Source organism: Papaver somniferum, chromosome 4 (assembly GCF_003573695.1).
Source record: "Papaver somniferum cultivar HN1 chromosome 4, ASM357369v1, whole genome shotgun sequence".
NCBI classification, from domain to species: domain Eukaryota; kingdom Viridiplantae; phylum Streptophyta; class Magnoliopsida; order Ranunculales; family Papaveraceae; genus Papaver; species Papaver somniferum.
The window spans coordinates 148,098,682-148,119,731 of NC_039361.1; the positions used below are offsets into that span (position 1 = coordinate 148,098,682).

At 37.3% G+C, this 21,050-nt stretch overlaps 1 protein-coding gene and 1 pseudogene across 6 annotated transcripts; both read left to right on the top strand.

The window, feature by feature from the left end:
* The first annotated feature begins 327 nt into the window (after positions 1-327).
* LOC113271527 (peroxidase 43-like) lies at positions 328-7,073 on the top strand. 6 transcript variants are annotated; one of them, XM_026521418.1, is made up of 9 exons: positions 328-402; positions 1,377-1,632; positions 1,731-2,094; positions 3,169-3,246; positions 3,740-4,196; positions 4,386-4,556; positions 5,776-5,955; positions 6,052-6,214; positions 6,556-7,073. In XM_026521418.1, the coding sequence occupies exons 6-9, from the start codon at positions 4,464-4,466 to the stop codon at positions 6,972-6,974; spliced, it is 855 nt and encodes a 284-aa protein (XP_026377203.1). In that variant the 5' UTR covers positions 328-402; positions 1,377-1,632; positions 1,731-2,094; positions 3,169-3,246; positions 3,740-4,196; positions 4,386-4,463; the 3' UTR covers positions 6,975-7,073. The 6 variants fall into 6 exon arrangements, with proteins under 6 accessions (XP_026377203.1, XP_026377202.1, XP_026377200.1 ...); XM_026521417.1 differs by having other exon boundaries at positions 3,763-4,196; XM_026521415.1 differs by having other exon boundaries at positions 3,169-4,196.
* LOC113276912 lies at positions 688-798 on the top strand (annotated as a pseudogene).
* Positions 7,074-21,050: the final 13,977 nt, after the last annotated feature.

The following is a 21,050-nucleotide window of genomic DNA, read 5'->3' on the forward strand; positions in this document are numbered from 1 at the left end:
TTTTTCGATGAGATCTCCTGAAGAAACGAGGAAACAAGTTTAACTGAAGGGTATATTGGGCATCTTGGGTCACCCTAAATCTGCCACATGTCAGTTAACACCAGCTAACTTGTAACTGGATGGAGTCTTTGTAACGGGACTACTTTGTAAGTTATCAAAAAAACGAAATTATTTTTTAAACAACTTTAGAAAATGGAACATATCTACAAGTGACCGTAAAAAATTCCATCCGAATGATACAGGCCGCACCACTCTTTGACTTTTTGAACTCAAAGTCAAACACCTTATGACAGTGATTCACTTTAAGCTAAGAGCACCCCAGGGGAAATTTTCCTGGAGCCTTCTTCCTCAAAAAAAAAAAAAAACCTTTTTCACTTTAAGCTGTAAATCTCGGCATCGAAGGTTCGTTCTTCCTCTTTCACTCTCACTACTATCACTTATCGTTTTTATGATTCCGTTTATTTAGGCTTTTAGATCCATTTTGAATAATGGGTTCTTGTTAGATTTTACTCTTCTGTATTGTGTTGTATGGTTTTATTGATTTTGATTTTTGTATGCATGTGTATGGATTTAGGGTTGTTCTTAGGTTTTAGTGTTGTTGTTAACTTTCGAAAAAACGGAGTTCATTCTGATAACCAATGAAGTGAATCCAATTTTAGGGTTTTATTAGGTTTTTGTTGGTATTGATTTAGCGATGCAATGATGATTTTCAATCCAATCCCAGCTCATTATGAGACTTTACTTTGTGGAAGGTCAGGGAAAAGAATACCAAATTCCATTTATTATCTGAGCATCAAAAAATAAATTCATTTTTTATTATTTGTTTAGGGTGTTTGTAGTTCAAAAGATTCACTTGTATGGCTTCTTTGAGTTCTTAATGATGATTAACGATTGTCGTAATTCTGTGATTCTTTTTGGTTTTAGTGGATTGTATTTTTTGTTAATCCTAGTACTATCTTATGGGATGCATTTTGTTTGATTCACTGCTTACCCTAAGATTTGATTGGATATCTTTATCCTTTTTTTTTTTTTTTGAGGAAAGTCACTTCCTTAATGAGAATTGATATGTTAATCGTTCTTGTTCTTTTCAAGTTGCCATGATAAGTAAATGTTGACTAGACCCGTGATATCGATAAAATAAGGTGGATGTAGTTGTGTATTAAGCAATGTATATTCGGGAACATCATGCTTAATTGATGTTGGACTAGATATATCAGCAGATTACAACTCATGTGTTTCACTGTTTTATAGCATCGATTTCGTTCAAGAGGGGAAATGTTTCTATAACAGAATGTAGGCTAGATTTATTTCTATGTCACTCTGTGGTTGTGTTGTAATCCTAACTATAATTTATTTTTTACACATTTGGGAATTAGGGGCAAACTCAATCAATGGTGATGGCTTTTCTAAAGAAGACTAGTAATCTTCTTCTTCATCATCACCCAGTTGGTTCACTTGTTGCTGCTAGGAAGATTGGAATTCCATCTTCAATCTGTTTCCTCAACGGTCGCAGCAACACTCGGTTGCCTAATTTCTTTGAAGAAAATGATGTTATCGATAGATTATCATCTTCGCTTTCTGATTCCCTCTCTCGTCTCCGGCGTGATTCCTCTCCTAATCTAGGTATATCAGGTACAGTTGGTAGTAAGCAAGTACTCTCACCATACTCATTTTCTGTTGTCAGTTTCCGATTTAATGATTTTTTGGGTTTCTCTCATTTGAACTTGCAGATGTTTTGAGTCAATCTTCGTCGCCATCCAGAGGTCGTAGGATGGATAATAATTTTCAATTTACAAACCCACCTAGAGGACGAACTGGGTTTACTGGATTATAAAGATTTGATGCAACAGAAAATGGCGAAGGTGGAAATGTCAAGGCGAACACAGTCGTAGTAAGAGTCAAAGGATTTACTAATTTCAGGAAAAAGAAAGAAGCTTGCGATTGAGAGAAGCATTAGGACCCAAATATCAAATTATAAACGTACAGGATGTCAGCAACCTTCCACATAATGGATGCCGACTCCCCAAGAAACGTCGAAAGTAGAACAAGAGAATGATGTTCAGGTTAATGAAGAGTGGCTCATCTCTCGAGAAGGTTAGTCATCAACTTTCATGTGAACATATATCATGAGACCTATGCATGGCAATCTAAAGTTCATGAGTATGCTGTTAAGGTATTACTATAGTTTATACTACCTCTTGCTAGTGGGTTAATTGATACTAACTGTTATATTCTTGTTGCTAGCGGGTTAGTTAATACTGAGACCTGACTGTCAGCTGTTTATGGTCTAACTGTTATAAACCATTGATTTATGGAACTATTCTGTGTTCTCTAGTCTGCTTGTTAGAGAAGATCCTATTTAGATATCAATTATATGAATCATGTATCCTTGGTTGTTTGCAGTATGTTTTTCATGCGATTGACCGAGTCCTGTTTGTAAGATACTCATAGGCTCCTGTCTCCATAACCTGTTAATACAGAACACGTTTTTGATACATTCTTTATGTGCTCAAAAGAGAAGATTCTTAGAGTAAAATAACCAAGGGCATCTGCTCCTGTATATAATCGGACGAGTCATGGAAGACTCAGATTGAGTGTATGGATTAGGAGTCCTAGCCATATCACTAGTAGTGTCCTTGAGTTGAAACTATCGGAACACGATGGTGGCGTCAGTATGTTCATCCAGCTATTTATTCGTCTTCCATTATTCACTAATCAGAACGTCTTTAAGGAACAAAACGTGAAGTGGTGAGGAGATGGCTAAGCACACAAGTAACAAGAACGCTCTTGTTAGGTACTTACAAGAGTAATAGCTAAAACTTTTCATAACCTCAGTGTGCCCTTGGCTTATTAAGTAAGCTGAGTTGCTTTAGGTTCACCTTTACGAGATCTTTTTATTTTGCAGTCAACAATTCATTTCTAGACAGGTTAGTTTCACCTTTTTTGTTTTCGTCATTCAGCAGCAACACTACCAGAATCATTCAGGTGACCAGTAAAATACACTGGATGAGCTCTAGGAAAGTAAATCCTTCTTAGGTGTGAGACCTCTGAATTGGCGTTTAATAGTGTGTCGATGTTGATTAGGGTCTTTCTTCTTAAACAAAAACTCGCCTGTGATATTGTAATCCTTGTTATTTTTTCTTATGTTGTTGACTGGTAACTCTGCAGTTCGGTTACATCGTGCTTGCTACATCTGCTGGTATAATGGACCACGAAGAGGCAAGGAGGAAGAACGTTGGTGGTAAGGTACTTCGTTTCTTTTATTAAGCGAAGAAGTTTTATCAGAGGATGGGATTCGGAGTTTTGATGCTGGGGTTATAGTTGAGAAGCTTTCTTGTTTCTCGTAACTTTTGGATTACTTTCTTCTATTCAATATGTTTTGTTTTGTTTTTGCATTTCAAGTTGACTGGGAGTGCTGTTAGACGCCAAATGTAGAAGGAGAAATATGAATGTTTTGGAATGTTTCTTTTCAAAGTTAATAACTATTTAGATCAAGTGTGGTTAGTTTGTCTGATCCATGGTTTCTTAGTATCTTTTAGCTTCAGAAAATTATAGATTTATAATCAACTATGTGAAGATAGAACTGGGCACTCATATGATCAGTTCTTGGTCATCCTCTAAACCCAAAGCAGGTGTTGGTTTCTAAGTGGCGCCGTTCTTTAACAGTTGGGGTAGTTCTGTTTCCCCAGTGTTGAATCATTTACTGAATTACTGAGACAAGTGAAAATTCATAAACCAGGATCTATTGGCTGTGTTATGTAGAAATGATGCAATTTCAGTGGATGATCTTGTTTTGAACATGACTTGGTGTCCAATGGGAGGAAAAGTAAACAAATCATTGCTGAACACCTCCCTCAATTGCTAGTGGGTAGGGTTTGCTGACTACTCCATTAAGAACTTTCTATAGGAAAGTGAGGATGGTAGAGAAGTAGTAAAAAAAGAAAAAGAGAATTGAACAATAACAAGTTGCAGAAAACAGAAATGAGAGCTCCTGAATTCATAAAAATTCATGTTCTAGAGATGCTACTTCTTTGGAACAATTTTGCATCCATGCTTGGGACTTGTTAGCACGGGCAGCAGCTGCATGGACAGGGGGGTTGGCAAGACTATGCAGACTGTTGGATTTCTCACTCATTTGTAAGGGAAGCAATAGCTCTTCTTTCTACTCAATCGAATCGGGGAAATGAAATATCCAGGTGACTTTACCTTTTTGTCTTATTTTAATTAATTTTCGATGATCTTTCAATTTATATAGTTTGCTCTGTAGGTTTACTCCTTCAGTAAATATTATTGTCTATTGCAGCCAAAATGATGAAGATAAATACCTTTTTTCTTACTTTAATTATTTTCTGATGACTGATTTATTAATATAATCTGCTCGGTAGGCGTACTCCAATAAATGCCATTGTCTATTATGGCGACGATGATGAAGATAAGAACATGGCCGTAATAATTAGTCCTGGATGTCCCATGTAATCACTTTGTATGAGGTTGCACTGAATGATGCCAAAAGTGTTTCGAGTCATTACAAGTGGATATGTGTGGTTGCGGATGAGGTTAGTAGTCGAATAAATTAAATCAACGCATTACTATTTTATTTGTATTTTCTTTGATGGATCATTATTACTTTCACACGCCAGCACAATCAACCTTCTTTAGTTCCCCAAAGCGTAAACCATGTCACAATATTTCTTCATAAAGGGAAAATGGTGGCAAAATGCTTATAGAAAACTACTGAAAAATCGATGGAAAATGATAATTTTGTACCGACTGGAATGCCTCTGCAGATCAACTTGGCTGAGCTAATATTTCAGGTTGCTTGATTATTAATTGAAATCTGTGTACACATAACTTTTTTGATGAATTATCACTCCCTGAACCTCTGATTGATTTATGTGGTTTTTGTTCATGCGAAAAGAAACCTATCACTTTCAGAACTTCTTAGATTTATGTGGTTTCTGGCACATAGATTAGGAACCTCTAAACATACCAAGCTAGTAGTAACCTAATAATAGAATTATTCATACACTTGTACATTCTAGTTTAGGATGGCAGAATTATTCTTCTTTACTCAGACATATAGCTTTCTTATCGAAAACGAAAAAGAGGTATATAGTATGATATTTATGAGAAAAGTAGGAAAACAAATACTTGTCACCTAATTTTCCACATGAAACAGATTGTAATAAATATTATTGGTAAAAGAGTATATCAGGATAGACATGCTGATAAAAGAGACAGAAATATTGCAACAAATAAGTAAAAAGACATGCATAAAATTGACACATTTCTGATCCAACACATTTATGACACCTATTACAATCTCCACTACTTCCCCACCTTTACTCTTTTTATCATCTTCTTCTCCACTCTTATCATATTAATCATCTTTTACAGTTTAAATTTTTGTAGCTGAATATATATACAAGAAAACAAAGCTTCTAAGTTATTTCACCATCATCTATCGTTCGATATAATGGCTCTGATTTCAGTTATTGTGATCACACTGATTAGTACTTCTTTCTTAGGCTTTTCATATGGGCAACTTAGGGTTGGTTTTTATTCATCTGTATGTCCAAAAGCTGAAGAAATTGTAAGCTCTGTTGTTCGTGAAGCTTTTCTTGTTGACAACAATATGGCTGCTATCTTGCTTAGACTACATTTCCATGATTGTTTTGTTAATGTAATTTAATCTCTCTCTCTATCCAGACTTTTTTTTTTGTTTTTTAATTTCTCCTTCTCTTCTAATCACCAATTCTTGTTCTAAAATATTAGGGATGTGATGGGTCGATTTTAATTGAGGGCCAAAACGCAGAGAGACATGCATTTGGACATCAAGGTGTTAATGGTTTTGATGTTATAGAGAGAGCTAAATCGCAGTTAGAAAGAGTATGTCCTGGTGTTGTTTCCTGTGCTGATATTGTAGCCATGGCAGCTCGAGATTCTATCTCACTGGTACCCGTTATACTAATCTTTGATTGGCTTGTTTATTTTTAAAATATTTATACCATGTTCGTAATTGATATATGTGTATATCATATATGTTTGCAGAGCAATGGACCACGTTATCAGGTTCAAACGGGTCGAAGAGACGGCCGAGTTTCGAATGTTTCATCAGCCTCTATTATGCCAGAAGTGAATGAATCCATTCAACAATTGAAATCTAAGTTTCTTCAAAAGGGACTTTCAGAAAAGGATCTTGTTCTTCTTAGCGGTATTATATAATTACTTTATACTATATATCTTTCTTACACTTTCTTATTATGTATAATACATGATACAAATGCTTATTGTGATCAGTTTCAACTAGTTGAACGCATGAGTCTTTCGCATGAATATTTGATGTGGCATTCTTAAGGTTCTGGTTAGAAGAGGAAATATGCATGTTTGATTACAACATGAACATGTTTAATGTTGTGAGTCATTTAGTCTAGAGACCTTGTAATTGATTCAATAATTCTAGTGATGTTTTTTTACATGGAAGCGAGGATAAATACCCTGAAAGTTAATTAGTATTAGAATTCTGACTCCCAGTGATTTTCAAACTGAATGCAGCTGCGCACACGATTGGAACTACAGCCTGCTTCTTCATGACGGATCGACTCTACAACTTCCCAACAACAGGGTCCGATCCTTCAATAAATCCGCGCTTCCTTCCTGAGCTAAAATCTAGGTGCCCACAGAAAGGAGATGTAAATGCTCGATTACCCATGGACCATGGAAGTCCATTGAGATTTGACTCCCAAATCTTGCGCAACATTCGAGATGGATTCGCAGTGTTACACTCTGATGCAAAACTTTATGACGATAAAGTAACCAGGGGAATAATCGATTCTTATTTTGGAATCTTAAGTCCGGTTGTTGGTCCATCTTTTGAAGCGGATTTTGTTGATTCAATTGTGAAAATGGGCAGGTTAGGGGTAAATACTGGTTCTCAGGGAGAGATAAGGCGGGTTTGCAGGGCTTTTAATTGATATTCTGACATGTCATAACATTAAGTATTCTTCGCCATGCAAAATCGTAAAGTGTTAATTTACACTCAGTCATCTTGTCTAAGTTAATTTGGCTTGTTTTAGGTACTTAATCGTTATGGTTCTCATCATGGATTTTTCTTCGAACATACAGCTTCTTACTTGTTGGGTTTATTCGTAGTGCCTCTGCTTCCTCTCTATCAGAGTTTCTTAGTTAAGCAACTCCATTCGTATTCTGGACGGCTATACTGTCATTGTTAAAACAATATAAACATGTCGCCAACTGAATCTGCTTACTTTATTGTAACCGAGAAGAGTGGAAGACGGCAACTGAGCATGTTGTGCCAGAAGTGATTAGTCTAAATCAAGCTATGCTGGTTGGCAGTGTACTCTATATGGGCCCTATTTTGAGGCATACTCAAATCTCAGTGGGCATATTGAATAGAGCCAACATAGTTTTTTTCTTATTTTTTTTCCTCCGTAAAACAGCTACAGACTAGACCATAACAGAACTAAAGCCTAACAAAACGAGGTAGGCTCTCTCCATAAGATCCACATTTAGAAGATTACATATATCTGAAGGTGGTGTAGCTGCCTACACTCCAGGATAAATATTTAGCACAAGTATGATACTTCTACTATATCATACCATACCTCGATTGTTAAATACATATCATGCTCCTAGACACGTTGATTATTAGTATAGAATCGTCAATTGATTAATTCTAGTCGTAATATTCATCAATTGAATTCTTAAAAAATAATTTATTTTATCATAATACTCATTACTTCGTTTTATGGTTTTTCTCAGCTGAATTCCATGGATTAGTAATAGATATTCACTTTTCGAGAATTTGGGCCACCACCGAGTAAGCCCTGAAAAAAGCTAGTGCGAGTATACTTATCAATAATGCACAAACGAGCACCCAAAAATATGGACGAACGGGGAAGTCTGGAGACCTGTGCAAATAGGAAAGGAAAAAAAAAAGAAAAAAAAAGAGGGAAGAGCGTCACGGGACCGAGCCCACAGGCCGGCCAGCCATGCCACGGCCGTGGCCGGTCCCACGCCTCTCCAATTCCTTATTTTATTATTCATCTCATGAAACTCCCTCGTTTGAGCAAATTTCTCCAATATTAAATCTCCAAAAAGCCAAACAATCAAATGGTCCCACGACAGCCCGGACTTCTCACGGTAAATATTAAAATATCATTATTTTAATATTCTTAAAATATTGGTAACACGAGCAAAGTTCTACTTGCACATTCGTTCAAAATTGAGAATTTCAGTCAAGATCAAACTCTTCTGAAAATCCAAAATATTGCTCAAATGAGCAACAAAAATACCTAATTCTCAAGAATGTCGCGTGTGAGGGTCATGGTAGCCCGTGCACCATCAAGACCGAACCTACCGGTCTCTTGGCCATCATGGCCGGACGGTCCCACACATCTCATTATTATTTCAATAATAAAATTCATATTTTCATGATTCTCCAATAATGAATCCTCGTTCAGGGATATTCCGCACGCTCGGATGTCCATTCACCATCAATGGCCGAGTCTCATGCCCATTGATTGTTCGATACTTCTTCACACACATTGGAAAACTCTCCATCTTCAGGATCCACAGTTCTCCGAAATTAAGGTTTCGAAATTATGATAATTCGACAAACTTTTATATTGATCTAGCAATCAATATTTTAATTTGTATTTAATGTTCGGTCCTGCTACCAACATCTTTGCTCGATTGAGCAACATGGTTCAAACAGACGACCATCCATCAAATACTCTGATTCCTACTTCGTCATTCGACCATTCATGACATGTTAGGTTAGGAATAAGCATCCTGCATAATTCAACAATATCTCTGATTTCCTGTTGAATACTCGACATATCAGAACAAGTCTATGATCGAGCAATCTCATTGAACGCTTGTCGATCCAAATTATCAAAGCATCATTACTACCTCAACTGGTGAAATGATGTATCACAATTCATCAAGACTCAACGTCTGTGCATTACCCTGTCTCAACATACATCTCACACTTAACCATGAGTCTCAGAGCATACATTCGTTCATTATGCTCGAATCATCAAGGCTAAGACTCATGTCTAGTCAAGTCAAAAATTGACCAATTAAATACATGTTTGCCTTGCAGACTCCACATTCATGAGACGTCAATCATGTCACATGGGGGGATATTCACTAGGGTTTTAGTCTGTCGGTCTACGACACGTGTGTACACCAACGATGAGAATGTAAGTAAGTCGTGCAAGCAGTTGAAGGAGTTGGAAAACTAGTGGATGGAAAATCAACCAAGTCTTCCAAACGATGAGAAATTGGTTCAAACGATTTCCATTTTCCCACTCTTTCACTCCAGCAACTGTCACACTTACTAGCGATCAATGTGTCTACTATTATTGCAATACAAATAAGTTTCTGAAATCCACGATTGAAAAAGAAGAATTATCATCTGAACAAGAACTCTCAACAGAATAGAATTCAATTAATCAGAACTTATCTTATTCGAACTCAACAGTACACAAATTTGCAGAAGTCTACAACACATCCACAATCCTTCGATCATCACTAATCTCACATATTTCTCAGCTTCCCTCCTACATATCAACCCCCATCCCTCTTTGTGACCGAATTGACTCAGGAAAATCCATTGTCTTGGTTTAGGCCAGAGTCCTACAAATTGATCTCTCGAACTCAAAACACTCATGTGCAGTGCATCTGTTTGCAAAAGGTTTAGACAATTTTCTCATTCAAGAAATCGTTCGTCTCTCCACTTTTCCTCAAAAACCAGTAAATTGTTTTCACCCATCAACACTCGCAAGAGTGAAAAATTAGGAATTTTGTGTCAAGGTACAAAATTCACCTAAATTGATTAATTTTATGTCAACTCACAAAATTGGATTTTTGCCCTAAAAATGGAGCATTCACGATATCTTGACTCTCATTGGTCGAAACCAAACCTAAGCAAGCTAGGAATTAACCAAACACTGGGCCAGTAGGAGTAAAATCCAAACAGAAGTTGGAAAAAATAAATAAAGAGAAAACCGTGACTGATTAGGTCAGTCACGGAAGGAGCACGACTGCGCCACTTGGCCAGTCGTTTTCCCTAGATCGCGCCTCCCATGGCCGAACGTCCTTGCTCCATGTTGGCCTCCTTGCGCCCATCTTTCTTATCGGCCAATGACATCGCTTCTAGACCACAAGCTCCGCTTTAAATTTTTAGCCAAAAAAGGCTGGTCGATTGCTTAATTTCTTAAGAAATAAATCTTGGCATCCCAAGTCAGTCGCAGAATGATCACGACCATCCAACTTGGCCGGTTGAATTAACTTAGCATAAGCCCTTACATGCTTGGTAAACAAGGTGTCGTCGTGACTTCCAGTCACCCACCTATTTCCTCGACCAATCACATTGCTCCTAGCCTATATGCTTCGCTCTAAATCATCGACTAAAGTAGGCTAGTCGAGCTTCCTATTTATATTTTAATTTAAATCTTGGATGTCCAAGTCAGTCGCAGAATGATCACGACCAAACAACTTTGCCGGTCGATTTAACAAGCTTGAATCCTCCATGGCATGAAAGAGCAAGCTCCATGGTATCTACCTATGGCCCTTTTACTATTTCAGCAAAATCAAAGCACTCCTAGCCTACATGCTCCGATCTAAATCGTTGACCAAAGTAGGCTAGTCGAGCTTCCTATAAGAGTCTTAATTAGGTCAAAGACGACCAATAACTGCAGTAATTCATCTCATCCGTCCAACTTGGCTAGCTGGTTTTCCCGGCCTAGATCCAATCTTAGGTGACCAATGAGATACCATGATTGCCACCTTCCATCCTTCTTCTTAACGGACTAATCACGTCATTCGTAGCCTACGTGTGCGGTCACCAATGTCCGTCCAAAGAAAGGTGGTCATGCCACTTTTTAAAACTATGAAATCTGCGACTAATCGGGAAGGATGTATACAACAACGCTTTACATGCCTCCAATATTTTGAGCTGCTTGCTTGAAAACGAAGTTTCACGTGCATCGCTTACAAATGATATTTTTAGGGTATCAATTATATAATTTAATTATTTAACCTAAATCACCATGTGCTATTTTTTGAGTACTACTCACGGCAAGTTCCATTCTTACGACTTGACTTGTCACTTATGACTATATGTTGCCTAGCTTGTGCGTGATTGGTCGAAATATTTCACTACATATATGTTTTACACGCAAGACCCATAATACATGTTAGTTGAAGGAATAGTCACGTATTCATTCTTCCACTCTTCATGAATACTTATCGCATGTCACGATGGTAGGCCCACTCAACAACTACCACGCTTCAGATTATTAGTCGTGGTACGACCTGCTTCATGTCATATGGACTTTACCACGCAAGTAGGCCTAGTTGTGCAAGTAATATAGTTATCCAAGTCATGACTAGGTATTATTTTCTACAAAAATACTCGTGACATCAAACATGTCACAATTGGGGGGTGTTCATCAGGGTATTGGTTTGGCGGTTTATAACATGCGATGTGCAACGCACCCATTACGAGAAAGTGTCAGTAAAGGCGGACAGTTGACAAAGTAGATGAGTAATGGATGTAAAACCGGCTAGTCTTATCTTCACAATAGGGACATGGTTCTCATCACTCTCGCACGATCTCCACTTCTTCATACTCAACTACCTTTATTTCCTATGAGATCAGGGTGTTCAACTATGACTTGATATAAATAAATTCTTAATTTATTCAATTAACAATCAACACAAGCTTTCAGAATACACAGAGAACACATTGCTTATATCTTACAAGCAAGTTTCATGGTCTGAGAGATAGTCATAAACAACCACACCTTACAGAATTCATCATTCTGATGCCAACACCTTTTCTGCTTCCCTCCCTAAGATCAACTCTTCTCCTTCCTTTTGTGACTGAAGCAAGACTGGAATGGCCATTTCTTGGTTTACGCTATAATTGTACAGATTGATCTCTCGAATCTAAAGTACTTTTGTGCAGTACATTTGTTTAAGATCTAGACTCGTTTCTCATCAACCTACCCACTTTTACTCTTTCCTCTGGAATTAGTTTTTACCCTACTACAGTTTTAATCTCAATTTCTTTGTTGTTTTGGTTAATCCTTTAGTGATTTCGACTTGGATTTCTGATTTTCATCGGTCTCTCCTTGTCTTTATCTCTTATTTTACAATCTAATTTTTTTTATTTCAATCTTCTTTTCCTGTTTGCTCCTTGGGTTTGGTTCTTGGGGAATCTCCGTTTTTCCGTCGAATCCTACATATTTCTAAGGGTTTTGTTGTTCATATTGGTATTTTTCTGTTTAGGTTTATTTTTTTTTCAAGTTCTTATTCAAGTTCTTTTGGGTTTTTCAATCCAGTAGAACAAGTTTCCCACATCATAGAGAAGATTCAACATTTTCAACAAACACTCTACCTCGAACAGTGATCGTTGTCATAGGCGTCAAATATAATTACACTTTCTTACTACTCAAAATATAAATATAGCAAGGGCAAGAAAGGATCGTTCCCACAGAGAGGACTAAGGTTGTCAAGTTGTTTCGATTTCCTAGAATAACAATTGGGGGGGTTTCTGATTTTATGTAAAGGAAATTAAACTAAAAGCAAACAAAGCAAATCAAGCACGCAAACATGTGAAGATATTGGTTAAGGATTTCGTCTTCAATCACAAACATGTTCTTGTCTTAATAACTAGAATTGATATTTAATATCTTATCATCAAAGGCCCTTGGATACCTTGATCGCAAGTTTATCCCGCAAATCTCCTCTTATCATCAACAAACACATTAAAAGATGCGAATATGAATTCTATCTAAGAGAACAACCTCACGTGTAAAAGCACTAATCAATTTTAATTCCCTAGATGCATTAAGTTCTATGAAATCAGGCCAATCAAAGCAATCGAACGTGTAAAAGCACTAATCCGATTTAACAAAGGTTATGATTCACTTGTGACTAATAGGATGTATCACTACAAGCAATATCCACAATTATGCTACTTGCAATCAGAAATTTATTACTTTTGCGTATAATAAACTCTAATCTAGCAATAAAGATGAAAGCAAACTCAATCGATTCGCAACTCGACTAAACAAGCATTCAAATCATGCAACAATATTAATGGTGAATCATAAACGATAATACTGAGATAAAACTAATATATCAAACAAGGATTCATGTTATGTGAAATCAACTTTATCCATAACCAAAAATAATAATCTAGCTCATGTTCATGGAGTTCATAACAAGAAGAAGAAGAAGGAAAGTTTTCATGTTTTTAAACCCTAAAACAAAAAGTAGAAATCAAGATAAGATGATAAAAGGAGAGGTGTCTAGGCTATATCTTTCCTCCTAGAATCCCGGACTTCCAAATCTCGACATGGTCATGGGATACCCACTCCAGCCCATACTCACTTCCTATTATGCATACACAAAGCCCACAATCCCATTAGCTCATTAGACATTTGGCTTGCCAGTTCCAGATAACCGACAACCTGATTTTCCTCTATAATCAGTTTTGCAAACCGCCAGTTTTGTCTTCACCTCGTTCCCTGCAGACATACATTCACAATTCATTCAATTACCAATTCAACCCATTCACCACTGTCTCATCTTCCCAGTAACAACTCATCACCCTTGGTACTCATCACAACCGTAATTAGCCATAAGAAACATGAGCAACAGCAAGATTGACCTATCCCAGCCAATTCTCGGCTCGTACCACTCTGCAGCTCTTGCATTCTACCAACACCGCCTGCTGTCTCACATACACAACCAGTACCATCTTTAACAGCACCTAACCAATTCCATTTGTCCCTGCAGCTCAACAATAGCATCACTTCACAATGCACACACACAGTACACCTGCAACTGCTCATCATCTTCTAACACCATCATGGAATCAATAACCACCATCATCTCAACTGTCCACCAAAATCAGTCAGCACCACTTTCTCTTTCCATCTGACCAGCTGCAACAAACCTCATTTCCAACAGCAGCACCATAACCTGAAACCCATTCCGAATCCATACACACAATTAGGCCATTGGCACCAGCTTGCACCTTCTCACAAACCCATTGCATCAATTGAACAGCAACAACTATCTTCTCAAACCCTTACTGAGTTCTTCTCATTCTCTGTAAACCATTCCACCACTGCATTGCCATCAGCATCACAACCTGCAACTCAAAATCCATTAACACAGCTCCATACTTCAATCATCACCAGACCACCTGCACAATTTCTTGCTTCTAGGCTCGACGCGCTGTCGCAGCGAATTTAAGCTCCCTGCAATAGCTGCAACTCGGCATCTCCTTGATTCAGTTCATTAGCAGCTTCAAATTCCATCTGCAGATGCATATTTCAGTTCACCAGTACCAGCAATAACTGCACATCTCCTAAATCTTCCCCGTATTGCACATGGCAACAACTCCGTCCCATTCAGCTGACCCGCAATCACTGCCATCACCTGTACTACATTCACAGCTCTTCCAATTCCATTTAAGCTCTTCATATGCTCCATCACCAGTGCCTTCGACTGCAGCTCATAACCACCACTCCATCTCAGTTTCTAGCTTCAGTCTCCGCCACCATTAGCAACATTATCTTCATCTCAGAACTGCTTGTTGTTGTTAGAATCACCAGGATCGGTTCCTCCATTTTCTGTAACAGCTACCATTTGCAATCCACCAACACCAGTTGCTCATGATCCATATCTGAAGCTTCATAACAGACCCATTACTCAGATGTACCTGCTATATCTCTCAGCTTCAATTCCTTCTTCCATCAAAACGCTTCAATTCATTATGCTAATTTAGATTCAAATCAAACCTGGCTTGGGTTTCTTCTTCACTTCAACAGCAAATTAATCAACAGTACAGCTTCAATTTCTTCATTTTGTGTTCTTGACTGCAACTGATTCAAACCTTCATCGATCTGTACCACAGCTCAACCCATGAAAATCAACATCTTCCTCTCGATCTTGTTACAACGGCTACCAGATTCAAAACCCATTTAATTTCTTCTCGATCTGATTCAAACCCTAACTTCTACTCCAACCATAAATCCTTCTTCTCTGATTGAATCAATAACCAGATGACAATAGGTTCATCTTCACCATAACTGTAACGAGTTCTGAGATTTATCATCCTCACTCGTTTCCATAGCAGCCATCATCAAGCTCTTCTTTATCAGCAACCATTTTTCTCTCTTCTCTGAATTTCATAAGAACAGTAATGAGAAGAGAAACATTTCTCTTGCTTTTAGGACGGGGTAATGCTAAGAAATGTTATAGGCACCCAGCAAACCAATCAGGCCACCAGAATATATAAGGATGTCCCTTAACGCTCGTATGACTGCAGATAGTATTCCCTGTGAGATGGCCTTCCTGCCATTTTTGCTCCAATTGAGTGCTTTCTCCTTCTTTCGATCCAAATCACTCCAACATACCTAATAAACTCAAAAGTAAATATAAGATACATAATTTACAATAAACTCGTAAAGAAAGCATAAACAATGGATCTAAGTGTTTTACAACACCTATCAAATTCTCCCACACTTAGACTTTGCTAGTCCTCGAGCAAATCAAACAAAACAATTCCAAAACATACATACAACTCCGTGTCGTCGAGGCTACGGTCACACTTAGCATGTATAACAATCCTTTGAACCCCTAGGTGTCCCTAGTGGACGAGTCATAGTCTCGTGAGGGTTTACTAGAGATATACCCACAAAACCTACTTTTCCAACTTACTAGTTCTCCGAAATAATAGCATCCAACGCGCTAAGAAGACATAGAGATTCTACACACTAGTCATAAGAAGTTAGACATATATATGAACAAAATCTCATCCTTAAAATTTGAGAGAGAAATAACCATCCCTTCTCGAAAGAAATTCGGGTTCGGAGTGATCGAAAGTCTCGACTCTGCCTCACAAGAAAGGGTTTCATGAAGTTGCTCTCAATAATAAACAACTTTTTTATGGGTCACACATGTGTCCAGGTAGGAGTGAAGAGAGAATCCTGCGACACGTTGAATGGTAGGAAGGAAAAAACCCTCTGAATCGTTTTGAAAACCCACATCTTTTATTCAGTTTTGAAAAACCCATTTTTCTAACGATCTCTACCCAAGGAAATCAACCACTTAATGAAGGTGGAAATACGCTTACTTACCTCGTTATTCGTTCAACGTGCAGTTAGCACCACTCTCACAACATCCATAAAAACGTCTTCGGTCTTCAATCCTTGTATTCATCTTCGTCTTCGGTCTTCAACTGTTGATGATAATTTTTGAACTTCGTAGAATCTTGACAATGTGATTCTTTCCTCTAATTCCTTGTTGCTTGAAACTTCACTATGAATATTTCTTCTTCCATTGGCTTTATTGAAATAATACAAAACTAAAAATGAACTAAACAAACCAAAATATGATGCAATGAATTTTTTTTCTTTTTCTTTTTTTTTTCTTTTTGTTTTTCTTTTTGTTTTTCTTTTTTTTTCTTCTTTTGTTGTTTTTTTTTGTAACATGCAAAATAAATAAAGTAAATACAAAATTAAAACAAATAAAATATGAAAACTAATAATGGACCTAATAAATATTTCCCTTGTCTCTCTTTTTTTTTCATTTTTTTTTGACAAGAGAAAATAATACAAATTAACAAATAAGATAAAATACAAATGCAAGTACAAAGGCCATGGTGTAAGTACTTTACCGCTTGATTCTTCACAACTTGTACGTCTCGATATCACAAACTTCTTGAACTCTCATCTTGATAATCTTCACTCTTGTACAATAGTCTTCAACTTGTAAAAATTCCGCTCCTTGTCTTGTTGCTTTACTTGAATCTGAAATTTTCTCATTTTTGTACCGTTGCTTGTAAACCTTGAACGTCTTCAACTTTCCTTCGAATTTGTGATGCTCCTGTTGTTGATGATGATGGTGTTTCTATGGACCTGTTGGTGTAGAGAGAGATAAAATGGATGGTGCTAACTACGAACAAGATTACAAGTGGTATGTAAGTTAGCAATTCGATGTCACCATCATGATTGATAAAATAGCACTCAAGAGATCAAAATAGTACTTCTATTGGTGGGAGGTTGGGTAGCTCACCATTCTACCAGGAGTTTACGTACGGTGACACATACTCTAAAAGCACAAATTTAGACACGTACAAAGAATTGAAGGTCGGTGCATCACATGATGTAACAATGGGTAGTCTCCACTATAGGGGATCACAACTCTACTACCGAATTCAGTCTGCACCTCATTTGCCACTGGCATGGTTAAATCCAACTTTAACTCTCGTACAAGTAAGAAACCCGATCACGTTCTCTGTCATCTTTAAGTTCGGTCACTCTTGTGAAAATCTCGATGTAATCTTAGTGACATGTATACTATGTGACTCTAAACTAACTACAAGTTGGAGTTTTTTATTCACTATTTTACACAAAAGTTGAAAATTTATGAAAATTATTACAATGCAAATGCTTAACCACTCCCCCACACTTAAACTTTACATTGTCCTCAATGTAAATTGAGTCATCCAAAGTAAGTCAAGGTGGGAAATCCTACATGATAATGTGACAAGAAATCAGAAAAAGTAAATGCAAGACAAGAAAAAGATAAAAACAAGACAAGAAATATTCATCCTATGAGTTGCCTCCCATTTGGCGCTTAGTTTAAAGTCGTTAGCCCGACTTGCAAGACGAACGCCCCGTACACCAATAATCGGAAAAGTTGGGGATCCTTCCATGTAACCTGTTTTGCAAATACTCGCTTCACACAACTATTAGTACAAGAAAACAGAAGTAAATCTATCACCCCATAGAAGTTTCCCCCACACTTATTCTTTTCAACACTTAGAAGTGTATAAAGAACATAAAATTCAGGGACTTCCACGGTTTCTTGTTTGCAAACATGCATAGTATGAGAATCAAATGTTTGTAATGGCGGATATCGAGAAACAAAGTCATCTAAAAATATTCTCGAAGCACACACATTCAATCCAATAAGAGATAAAGGATAAGGATTAATAGGCAAAGGGTTAGGAAAACCTTGCATCTCTTGTATTATAGTATCATCTTAATCCTTAGAAAACTCAAGTGAATTACTTACCTCTTGCACATCGTGGTCCTCTATCGAAACTTGCAACAACTCTTCATTCGTTTATGCCTTAACCAAAATCTCGACATCAACATCTTCATTACAATCTTTTGCATGCTCAATTGGGTCTTCCACAGTATTGGTCAAATCGGTTTCATTCTCAACATACTCCACCTTGTTGTTCGGCGCATACTCTTTTGCGGATGCAATTCTGTCCATAAGGAACTTTTTCAGAACACTCATTGCATCATTCTCAAGCTCTACCTTTTGAATAGGTTCTTGATCATTATAAAGATCAAGGCTTGAGTAAGATATATATGTGTCATCATATTCCTCTTCGTCTTGATCCCAAAAATATTCCGTAGTACACCTTTGGGTTATGTCACCATGAGTTGCTTCAAGCAATGTATCTTCACAATCATTGTCACTTTCATAGTTAACATAAGATTGGCTGTCACTGAATTTAATGTTGCTAGTCTCAAATTCATCCCTTTGAATAGGCGAATGATCATTATTAAGATCAAGAGTTGAGTTAGCTTCACAATTATCAATAAAAGTCCCCAAAGGTTGGACTTTTTCAACATTAGCATCAATCAAATATTCATTACAAACCACAGGCACATTAGAATAGTTATTGCTTTGAAAACAAAATTCTTCTTCATACCTTTCTTCCTTGTATTCATAAATGCTTTTTCGTAAGATAGACATACCTTCACGAAGTTCTTGGAGTTGCTTGTTTGTAGTCTCTTTATCTTTTTGAAACTCTTGTCGTACAAAGTCGGAAAATTTGTCTAACAAGTTAGAGACTTGTTGTTCACGAGCATAAGAATCCTCCAATCCTTGTGGTTGTTCGCACACATACCCGTCATAAGGTTGTTGATATTTATGAGGACCACAATATTCCGTAGGATATTGATCATAACCAATGAATTGGTTTTGATTGTACCCTTGAAATGGTTGGTAATTGTCATATTGTTGAGGTTGGAATCCTTATCCATTGTTTCAATATGCTCCGTCCATTAAAATTCGTACCTGAAACACGATTCTCAAAACAAGGTTAAAAACAAGAAAATAAAAACAAAAACAAAACTAAAAACAAAAATAAGAAACCAAAAACAAGTGACAACCGCTGCCTCCCCGGCAGCGTCGCCAAAATTTGATCGTTGTCGTAGGCGTCAAATATAATTACACTTTCTTACTACTCAAAATATAAATATAGCAAGGGAAAGAAAGGATCGTTCCCACAGAGAGGACTAAGGTTGTCAAGTTGTTTCGGTTTCCTATAATAACAATTGGGGTGTTTTCTGATTTTATGTAAAGGAAATTAAACTAAAAGCAAACAAAGAAAATCAAGTACGCAAATATGTGAAGATATTGGTTAAGGATTTCGTCTTCAATCACAAACATGTTCTTGTCTTAATAACTAGAATTTATATTTAATATCTTATTATCAAAGGCCCTAGGATACCTTGATCGCAAGTTTATCCCGCAAATCTCCTCTTATCATCAACAAACACATTAAAAGATGCGAATATGAATTCTATCTAAGAGAACAACCTAACGTGTAAAAGCACTAATCAAGTTTAATTCCCTAGATGGATTAAGTTCTATGAAATCAGGCCAATCAAAGCAATCGAACGTGTAAAAGCACTAATCCGATTTAACAAAGGTTATGATTCACTTGTGACTAATGGGATGTATCACTACAAGCAATATCCACAATTATGCTACTTGCAATCATAAATTTATTACTTTTGCGTATAATAAACTCTAATCTAGCAATAAAGATGAAAACAAACTCAATCGATTCGCGACTCGACTAAACAAGCATTCAAATCATGTAACAATATTAATGGTGAATCATAAACGATAATACTGAGACAAAACTAATATATCAAACAAGGATTCATGTAATGTGAAATCAACTTTATCCATAACCAAAAATAATAATCTAGCTCATGTTCATGAAGTTCATAACAAGAAGAAAAAGGAAAGTTTTCATATTTTTAAACCCTAAAACAAAAAGTAGAAGTCAAGATAAGATGATAAAAAGAGAGGTGTCTAGGCTTATATATCTTTCCTCCCAGAATCCCCAGACTTCGAAATCTCAACATGGTCATGGGATACGCACTCCAGCCCATACTCACTTCCTATTCTGCATCCACAAAGTTCACAATCCCATTAGTTCTTTAGACATTTGGCTTGCCAGTTCCAGATAATCGACAACCTTATTTTCGTCTATAATCAGTTTTGCAAACCGCCAGTTTTGTCTTCACCTCGTTCCCTGCAGGCATACATTCACAATTCATTCAGTTACCAGGCCATCAATTCAACCCATTCCCCACTGTCTCATCTTCCCAATCACAACTCATCACCATTGGTACTCATCACAACCGTAATTAGCCATAAGAAACATGACCAACAGCAAGATTGACCTATCCCAGCCAATTCTCGGCTCGTACCACTCTGCAGCTCTTGCATTCTACCAACACCAACACCGCCTGCTGTCTCACATACACAACCAGTACCATCTTTAACAGCACCTAACCAATTCCATTTATCCCTGCAGCTCAACAATAGCATCACTTCACAATGCACACACACAGTACACCTGCAACTGCTCATCATCTTCTAACACCATCATGGAATCAATAACCACCATCATCTCAACTGTCCACCAAAATCAGTCAGCACCACTTTCTCTTTCCATCTGACCAGCTGCAACAAACCTCATTTCCAACAGCAGCACCATAACCTAACCCATTCCGAATCCATACGCACAGTTAGGCCGTTGGCACCAGCTTGCACCTTTTCACAAACCCATTGCATCAATTGAACAGCAACAACTATCTTCTCAAACCCTTACTGAGTTCTTCTCATTCTCTGTAAACCATTCCACCACTGCATTGCCATCAGCATCACAACCTGCAACT